We start from the raw sequence: 9961 nt of genomic DNA, 5'->3' as shown, positions 1-9961 counted from the left end.
AATAACTTCTGAATTTTAATTTTTTTTTATACAACATATTTAAGATCACAAAATTTAAAAATATTTCAATACATAAATTTTAATGTTAATGTTGATTGGTTCCACCTAATATTATACTTGATATATAATTATTAAGAGCTAAGCGTAATCATTATTTATTTACTTTCATATAATAAATAGATATATATCACAATAACTCATAAAAATGAAGAAATAACAAAAATAAGGTAATACAAATAATAATAACTAAAGATGTTTCTAGAACTATTTAAGTTTCTTGTTATCATTTTTGATAGATTTTTGCTTGCGTGAAGTTATATTTTTATCTTTGATCATCATTCACTTCATATATAGAAAGATGTTTCTAAAATTATTTATTCTTGATATATTTTTGTTAGGATGAAATTATATTTTTATTCTTGGTCATCTTTAATACAAATATATCAGCTTATTCATTTTTATTTGTAAAGTTATTTTTTTAACATTTTTTCCTCTAATTTCAATCTAATATATATTATTAATTTTATCACACTAATTTATCTTCAATTATATTAATTAGAGCCAAAATAAAGATTGAAATAATTAATTCATGATATTTTTATATAAAAAGTAGACTTTTTTTTATAAGCATAATTAATATCACAATAACTCACAAAAGAAAAGAAAAAGAAAGTGAAGTAATAACAAAATAAGTTAATGGTAATAACAATTACTTAAGATGTTTCTAGAACTATTTAATTTTTTTTGTTATCAATCTTGGTAGATTTTTATTAGCGTGAAATTATATTTTTGCCCATGATCATAATTCACTTCATATATAGAAAGATAATTCTAAAATTATTTACCATCTTTCTTCATAAATTTTTGTTAGCGTGAAATTACGTTTTTGCCTTTGATCGTCCTCCCACTTCACTCTTCTATATAATAGAATAGAATTTCATAGATTTTTATTAGCGTAAAATTATGCTTTTGCCCTTGATTGTCCTCCCAATTCACTCTTCTATATATATATATATATATATACTTGTTCATATAATAAGACTTTAGACTCTTCCCTAAACACTTATGTGGCTTATAATAGAGATAAGTTTAAAAAATATACCTAAACTTTACATTTTTTTTGAGTTTCATACCTAAAATATTGAAAGTTTGAGTTTCATACCTAAACTATCATTTTTTAGTTTGAGAAACACACATCTCTCTTTTATACCACTCTCATCATGACATGTGTAATACACTCACTCTCTTTTATTTTAAAAAATTTCCACATCACACTCTATATGGCAAAATATTCAACCTTGCCAAAAAATAAATAAATTATTAGTATTAGTTAAAATTAAAAATCAAAAAACTATTATAAAAAAAATATTTTCTTTATAAAATAAAATGTAAAATATTTTTTTTACCCCACATCATTTTTTAGAGTTTTTAATTTTGTTTAAATTTCTTTTTATAAAAGTATTTCATTTTTACTTCATCTACTCCCCCTCATCAAATATTAATTTAGATATTATTTTATTTTCTTAAATATATAATTCTACCCATCCCACTTGACCCTCTGCTTTCAATTTTTTTCTCAGTGTTTATGTATACATATCAAAAATATTTTTTACTTGACGTCACAAGACTTTTTATAGTTTTTAGTTGTTTATGTTATACTCGGTACAATAGTAGAACTTTTTTTCTAAAAATATATGTAAGTGCATATCTTACACAAAATAAGAAAAAATGTAAAAATAAAATAAAATTAGGAGCAGAAAATTAAATAGGATGGGGTAGATTTTTTTAAAATAAAATAATATCAATTTCTATCGAGGGGGAGGGGGAGGATCAAATATGAAATTTTTAAAAATATTTTATAATGATTTTTTTTTTTAAAAAAAAAGAAAGGGTTGTCGCGGGGGAAGAGGGATACGTGGAGGAGGTGGTGGAGTGAAATAAGAAAAATAATTTAATTTTTTATATGGATATTAATCTTTAATTTTTAATTAATATTAATTTTTATCTAGATAAAATATTTTAACTATATGGAATGCCACGTGTCAAAGTTTTTCATATAAAAGAGAGTGCACTACACACACCACTGAGGTGTGTTTCTCAAACTAAAAAAGTGATAGTTTAAGTATGAAATTCACACTTTCAATAGTTTGGATATGAAACTTAAAAAAAGTGAATAGTTTAGGTGTGTTTTTGACACTTATCTTTTTATAATATGGTAATATTAATAGATTTCGTAACAACTTATTTGAGATGATCAATATTCAATTAGAAATTGTTTTAGTAGAATTATATATAGAAAGAGATTTACAGTAACTAGAATAACTACTTAAACAACTACACTTAAAAAAAGTTTTAATATACAATTAGTTGGCCATATGATCAAAAAGTTTATTAATAAAGATAGAAGTGAAGTTTTATTAGGTAAGTTAAAGGTGATTTATTAAGTTAGGCCACTAGCTATGCTAGGAGTGCCCCTGCACTAAGGTTTTAAGTAGCTTATCGAAGTAAGCGTGCAATTTCATTATTGAGCTGCTTGGATTATCGATGCCAAACTTAAACTGGTACTGCCACCCCTAAGGTTTGGTCGAGTTATAAATACACCAAACTTTTATTTTTTTTTGGTAAAAACACCCTCTATAGTAATTGTTTACGTTGTATTACATACTTTTTTTACGTAAATATCAAAATAGTGATGGAATATTCAGAGAATTTTAAAGTGATGATACAGTTATTGCTGAAAATGATGAACAATCGGCTTAAAGTAACAAAGTCATGTGCTTAGTCTATTTCACGATGTATCGAGTGATGCTTGTTGCTCTAGTGTCATGGACATTACTACTTATTTGTTGCAACAAATATCCAATTGACTTGTAATACAAATTCATAGTTAGTTTTGATAGTTTTAAAAATTTATAAGTATATATCATATATTTTTTTAAAAGTAAAATATGTTTTTCAAATATTATGACCAAACATATGATGAATTTTATCCTAATAATATTTGCCAAAAAAATTTGAAAATATATGATGAAACACTAGCGAAATGACTTGCCAAAGTTTTGGTAGAATCTGCCTAAACTAATAATTTTGCATTAATCATAAAAGTGTACTTTATTCATTATTCTGAAAAGGCATGAAAAGTCTTGTGTGGACAGATAAAAATGAATCGTTCTTCCTTTTATCTTTGTGATGACGAGGGAAGCTCATAGTTGCTATCATTAGGTGCATATAAAGTAAAATTATTATTTTTATAAAATAATTTACAAATTACACAAAAAAAGTAATCCGCATTATGAAACTCCTGATATAATAAGCTCAACCAAAAAGGCAAGCTCCTTATATCAGAATTTAGGAGTAACAATCTCTGTCATTGACTTATTACTTATAAGTAACTAAGTAAGACAACATACATATTTAGTACTAATACTTTTATTAGTATACTCGATAATAAGATTTGACTCATCCCTAAATAATTTAACCGTTTTTGTAACAATAACCTCAAATTAAAAAAAAAAAAAACTTTTCAAGATCAAGAAAATGACAAGATCTTTACCTGAGAGGATCAACAATGTCTCAATTAAAAAAATTTAAATTGATTGGCTATATATGATCAATTGGAAGGAATTTGGTACAGAAGAGATTGCATATAACTTTAAAAAATGGAGTAATTAATTTTGCATCTCTAGAAGACTGAAGAATAAGGTGAAATTTTACTACATATATTTCACATATTTTATTAAGATTTAGATTTAGGCCATTAGGGATTAGCTAGCTCCAATATTGAACTGCACATAACTAAAACTAGTACTGTCACCCCTAAGATTAAAACTAGCACTATCACCCTAAGATTGTGATAGAGTGATAAGTGTTACGCATTTTTACTCCAATATCTCGGATTAGAGCCTCGTGTATGGTGCGAATCCGGAATAGCCAGCCCCAGTACAGGACACCAATCAGAAACAGGGGAAAAAACTAGTACTATCTTAAGATAAGACTTTGGCAATTCATTATAAATAGTTAGACAGGACTACAATTGCTACTGCACAGATATCCTACATTACTTTCTTGTTGAATATTTGGTATGTAACTTAAAATCCAGGTGATTTTGTGTATGTGCAAATGTAATTCTCAGTTTTCCAGTGCAGTTTCCCTAAAATACATACTTTTCCAGTACAGTACTTGCAAAACGATAATATCTAATATATAAATATTTACATTATTAATTTCCTTCATCTCTAGCTCACATTCTCCATCAATGGAATCGTGCTGCATTGAGCAATTTCTCGAGGGAAAGACCATTTTCATCACTGGTGTAACAGGCTACCTAGCAAAGAGTAATTTCTCTATCTATCTCTCCCCCTTTAGGTTGAACTAATCGTGCTTTGTGAATAATATTAGTATTGCTACTGCTCCCATTGTAAATTCTTACAGTTCTCAGTGAGAAGATACTCAGAGTCCAACCAAATGTGAAGAAGCTTTACTTGCTAATAAGAGCTCCAGATTCAAATTTAGCGAAACAACGCTTTAACAACGAGGTATATAAATACTACTAAACTACTACTCCTATATGATTGTATGCAGCAGCAGTAGAAATAATAGCAGCTAGCACATTAGACTACACGACCGTAGTCATGCATAGATTATCAGAGTTCACTGCTCAATATGATGTTTTAAGTGCAGGTTATAAAAACTGATCTGTTCGGAGTTCTGAGGGAGAAGTTGGGCACCAACCTACATGGCTTTATAGAAGACAAAGTTTTCCCAGTTGTAGGGGATATAGATTGTGATAGTTTGGGGATAAATTCTGAGCTGAAAGATGAGATGTTCAGAGAAATAGACATAATTGTAAACTCAGCTGCAACAACTAGATTTGATGAAAGGTACATAAAGAATGAAATTGTTTTTCTTAAATTAGAACGAAAAACTTTATTCCATATTTTTGCAGATATGATACTGCAATTAGGACCAATGTATTGGGTGCCCTGCATGTTCTCAATTTTTCCAAGCAGTGTTCAAAACTTATGATGCTTCTCCATGTAAGCACAGGTCAGCTCCATCATTTATTATGTGTGTTCTCAACCAAATTTCATTATCATGTGACTTCTTTGGGCGTATTAACTTTAGCATAAAAACTGATTCTTTTCAGCCTATGTTTGTGGGGAAAAGGAAGGATTGATACTAGAGAAGACATTGAACTATGGTGAGACGCTTAATGGAAGCTCTCACTTAGACATAGACGTGGAGCAAAAGTTGGTCGAGGAGGCACTAAAGGACCTTCAACATAGAAATGCCACTGAAAAAGAAGTTAGGCTAGCTATGAGAGTTCTAGGTATTGAGAGTTAAAACTATTCATAAAATCTGTTAAAGAATGACAAAAGTCTTACATTGGTGGTTAATGAGATGGGTGGACTCCTTATAAGGCTTGTACATCCTCCACTCTTTGAGCTAGCTTTTGGGGTGTGAGTTAGCCCTAAGACCTAATTTCAAATGGTATCAGAGTAGGGCCCGTCTCACACGATGTTGGGATCCCCAAAATCAAAATTGCACACGTCCCAGATGCTAAGTACAGGGCGTGAGGTGGGGTGTTAAAGAATGACAAAAGTCCCACATTGGTGGTTAATGAGATGGGTGGACTCCTTATAAGGCTTGGGCAATCCACCTCCCTTTGAGCTAGTTTTTGGGGTGTGAGTTAGGCCTAAAACCTAATTTCACATGGTAAGCTCCTCCCTTTGAGCACGATTTTGAGTCTCATCAATCAATATGTCCTATATATATATATATGATTCTTCAGGGCAAGGCTACATGGATGGGCAAACACATACTCATTCACAAAATCAATGGGAGAGATGCTTTTGGGACACCTCAAGGAGGATCTCCAACTCATTATTCTCCGACCAACGATTATATTGAGCACCTACAAGGAGCCATTCCCTGGATGGATTGAAGGAATGAGGTAATAATTATATACCATTTCAGCACCCAAGGGAATTAGAGAAGCGTAATTCTTGCTAGTAAGCCAATATAATCTGTTTCTTCCTTCCCACAGAACCACGGACACGTTCATTGTTGGCTATGGTAAAGGAAAACAGAAAGTTGCAATGGGTGGCAGAGACACCATAATAGATGTGGTATGTGAGTCAGTCATATATATATATATATAGTGTACCTTATGTCAGCTGGTGTAAATCAGTTCATCCACGTATATTTTGAGTTACTAAGTATTTACTAATTCCTTAATGCTATCTTACAATTTTGCCTAGATTCCAGCAGATATGGTTGTGAACTCAGTCATTGCAGCTATGGTAGCCCATCGAAATCCATCGTCCCGAACAACTGTTTACCATATTAGCTCGTCTAGGAGGAATCAAATCAAAATTGATGATTTTATACAAAATGGCGTTGATTACTTCAAGAAGAATCCATGGATTGATGAAAGAGGAAAGCCAGTCAAAGTGAAGCAATTTCACTTACTGGATAGCATGGATAGTCTTCACAAATACATAGCAATCCACTACATGCCATCATTAAAGGTTAGATTTGCATAGTAAAAGAGGGAAAGATCCCGATATGTAGGAGCGATGTATTATAAAAGAATACCGAGGGTGTTTATGACTGCTGAGATGCACTTCAGCATTGATGGCCTACCACTAAGCTAAGTTTATAGTTTTAACATGTTTCAGATATTAAAGTGGGCAAACTTCATGCTTTGCCGACATTTGCAAGTCCAGCACACAAACTTACAAAGAAGGATCAATCATGCCATTCGACTAGCTGAACTCTACAAGCCTTACGTGTTCTTCAAAGGAATGTGAGTTTATAATTTGATGTCCCTTCCTTCCTTCCTCTTAATTCTATGTTATATTGATTTGGACACCTCGATGTAACGTCTGATATACTATACTAGTGGAAACTGATTGATCAAACTTAAATTTGTTCCTAATTGATACTCTAACAACATTCATACTTGATTTATCCCAGTTTCGATGATACGAATGCTGAAATGTTGCGAATGGCAACAAGAGAAAGCAATGCAGATGATACATTCAATTTTGATCCGACAACCATTCAGTGGGATAAATACTTGAAGGAAACTCACATACCCGGATTAGTAAAGTACATTTTCTAAGAAAACAGATTTTTTTTTAATAAAGCAAGTTCTCTAAATCCAAATAAAAAGTTGTGTTGCTGCTTAAATTCCATTATGTTGTTTTTTAATCCGTTCAATAAACTATTCACATTATTATAATTTATACTATGTAATAATATTGAATCAGAAGAATATATAGTAATTAGAATACAACAACAACATAGCCGATTAAAATCTCAGTAGAATGTAGTTAGAGAGGCTGTTTTCGAAAGACTCTCAGCTCAGCTCAATAGAAAACAACTTTAAATACTTATTATGCATTTATAATCCAACACAATTCAGCAAATGAAGTCCAAATTGATGATTAGGGAGAGATCTGTTAAGAAGGATGAACCTTTTTAGAGTGAGAAGAAATTGCTTTAAAAGCAGATTTCGTTGAAGCACCAGCAGAGTTTACAGCAGTTTCAATATACTTTTTGGCAGCAATTGTAGCCACTTTCTCCATAGCTTTCCCCATATTTCTAGCTCTTTCGGCAACACTCACAAGGCTATCATACTCAGATTTAGCCATCTCATTCATCTCCTCTTCGAATCGGCGAAATTCATCCATGGCTTCTTCCATAGCAGTGTTAAGATGATCCTCTGCTTCTTTCATGAAATTTTCAGCTTCTTCAACTTCTTTTTGTTGATCCAATTCCATGGCTGCCCAAGCCTTGTAAGCCTCCACTTCAAAGAGCTTCATCAGATCATCTTCTATAGTGTAAGGATCGAAGTTCTTGTCACAAAGAGCTTGCTCCGAAAGAATGGCGAATTGAGCAAAAAGAGATTCCATTATTATTTTCTTCTTCTAGAATTTGGGGATGGAGAAAAATGATTGAAAAAGTATATTTAAACAGCAACACCTATTTGGTAAAGGAATGTCAGATGAGGGTCACACCAACGGTTAAGTTGAATTTTATATCAGTAGTAACTTTTTCCTCCACGCGAATTCAAATTAATCGGCAATAAAATTAGCAGTACACAACAAAAACAATAGAGCGAGTAAATGTTTGAATATGCAATTTTATCTCACATAGTAAAATTAATATTATATATATGATTATTATTTCATAATTTTATATTGTATGATTAAAATTATTTATTTTATAATTCTAAATTATAATTTCATATCATATGATCAAATAATTTTAAATTATAAAAAAAATAATATTTAAATAACATAGATTATAATTTCATATTAAATGATCAAATGATTCTACATCATAATTCTACATTGATAATCGAATTAATCCTAAATATATATATATATATGTGTGGGCCAGAAATTTTGCGTTTTTGTCAAAGCCATCAATCCTCATCCTACAGAGGGGCAATTTTGTGGGTAGTGTGAATTATAATTAATGCTTATCGGAGGTGGCCAATTACATCAAAAAGTTACTGTTTACGTACAAAAAATTGAGATGTAATAAATACTAGTGGCCCTAATCTCTTGTCAGCATTGGGTCACTACTATAATCACACCCAAAGATACGAATTCAAGTTTCATCGAAATTCATTGACAAAATAATTTTAAAGTAATTAGCACAAGAAAATAAATTAGATCACAATCGAAGGATGTGTTTGAAATAAATGAAAAGAATGTGTGAGATAAAAGATAAGAAGATTAACTTCATAATGCAAATATTTGTACATTAGATATTCTCAGGTTGCAAGTACTGGAAAACTGAGTATTGCATTTTCACATATACAAAAACACCTGGATTTTTAGTTAGGTATCAATATTCAATCAGAAAGTAACGTAGCCTATCTGTGCAGTAACAATTGTTGTCTTGTTAAAATATTTATAGTGAATTCTTTTGATTTTCTATTCGGTGCTTGATACTTATTTTGAAGTCTAGATTTTAGAGGTAATTTTATACTGATCACCACTCGAAATGAAAACCTTCAATTTGATTAAACATAAAGAAGTACTTATAAACCATCACTTTACCACAACCTTTTCTGATGACAATAACAATTAAGGGAAAAGGACAAATATATTTATGAGTTATCGTAAATGGTATATAGATATCCTTCGTCATATTTTTGGATATTGATATTCCTGTAGTTCAAAAACTAGAACATATTTGTCTCTCACTTTAACGGTAAACCAAATTAATAAGCATAATTAGATATGAAACTCGCTCTTTTAATAATTTAAATATATTTTTGACATTTATTTATTTTTTAGTCAAAACGTACTATTGAAAGCTAGATATGTTGTGATTTTAACCACCATTAATAGCGTAAAATTTAAGACAATCTCGCTGCACAATCATGTGAGATATATATCCATTTTTCTTTGTTTCTCGCTGCCCGGCCAATGGGTTTCTTCTTTGGAAAAATTAGTAAATTAGTCAAAATAAATAACATATTTAGTAAAAATATTCATACTTTATAAATATTAGCAATAATGTCAAAAATGTCATTATTTTAAAAAATTTATGTGTCTCAATTTTCTTCCTATTTTATCTCTCTTTTTCAATTAATTTTATATATCTTTTTAAAAAAAAAAATCATTCTTTCTCATATTTATCTTTTCAAATTGTTAATTCTCTCTCCCATTTAATTTTTTTCTCTCTCTCATGATTACTTTTCTGATTTTCTTCCAACATTCAAGTTGCAAATATTTTTTGTCATATATTTTGGTTGTTTTTTTAATCCAAAATTGAATCAACAAGAATCCCTTGATTAAGGTATCTCTAATCTTTATCCTATTTTCAGATTTCTTTTCTAATTTTATTTTTGTTTAAATCTTAAAAAAATGTTGTTTGTATTTTTCAATTTCCGTTATGATTTACTGTCCAATGGCTGAATCCAAGAGGCTTACTAGAG

At 30.2% G+C, this 9961-nt stretch overlaps 3 protein-coding genes across 4 annotated transcripts; 2 read left to right on the top strand and 1 right to left on the bottom strand.

Annotated features, from left to right (window-relative positions):
* Positions 1-604: 604 nt before the first annotated feature.
* Positions 605-5343, top strand: LOC138338384 (probable fatty acyl-CoA reductase 4). 2 transcript variants are annotated; one of them, XM_069289345.1, is made up of 6 exons: positions 605-4079; positions 4240-4334; positions 4432-4535; positions 4681-4880; positions 4946-5046; positions 5147-5343. In XM_069289345.1, exons 2-6 carry the CDS (start codon positions 4256-4258, stop codon positions 5341-5343), a joined length of 681 nt encoding a protein of 226 aa, XP_069145446.1. In that variant the 5' UTR covers positions 605-4079; positions 4240-4255. The 2 variants fall into 2 exon arrangements, with proteins under 2 accessions (XP_069145446.1, XP_069145443.1); XM_069289342.1 differs by having other exon boundaries at positions 605-4334.
* Positions 5344-5577: 234 nt separating this feature from the next.
* Positions 5578-7246, top strand: LOC101255436 (fatty acyl-CoA reductase 3-like). Its single transcript, XM_069289337.1, has 6 exons — positions 5578-5715; positions 5792-5953; positions 6047-6128; positions 6261-6530; positions 6681-6808; positions 6979-7246. The coding sequence occupies exons 2-6, from the start codon at positions 5838-5840 to the stop codon at positions 7124-7126; spliced, it is 744 nt and encodes a 247-aa protein (XP_069145438.1). The 5' UTR covers positions 5578-5715; positions 5792-5837; the 3' UTR covers positions 7127-7246.
* LOC101255737 (uncharacterized) lies at positions 7238-8044 on the bottom strand. The gene has a single exon (XM_010316494.4). It carries the CDS (start codon positions 7917-7919, stop codon positions 7467-7469), a length of 453 nt encoding a protein of 150 aa, XP_010314796.1. The 5' UTR covers positions 7920-8044; the 3' UTR covers positions 7238-7466.
* Positions 8045-9961: the final 1917 nt, after the last annotated feature.

Source organism: Solanum lycopersicum, chromosome 1 (genome assembly GCF_036512215.1).
Source record: "Solanum lycopersicum chromosome 1, SLM_r2.1".
NCBI lineage: Eukaryota > Viridiplantae > Streptophyta > Magnoliopsida > Solanales > Solanaceae > Solanum > Solanum lycopersicum.
Note: the sequence above shows the minus strand (reverse complement) of the source record. Positions and strands in the feature narration are given on the sequence as shown.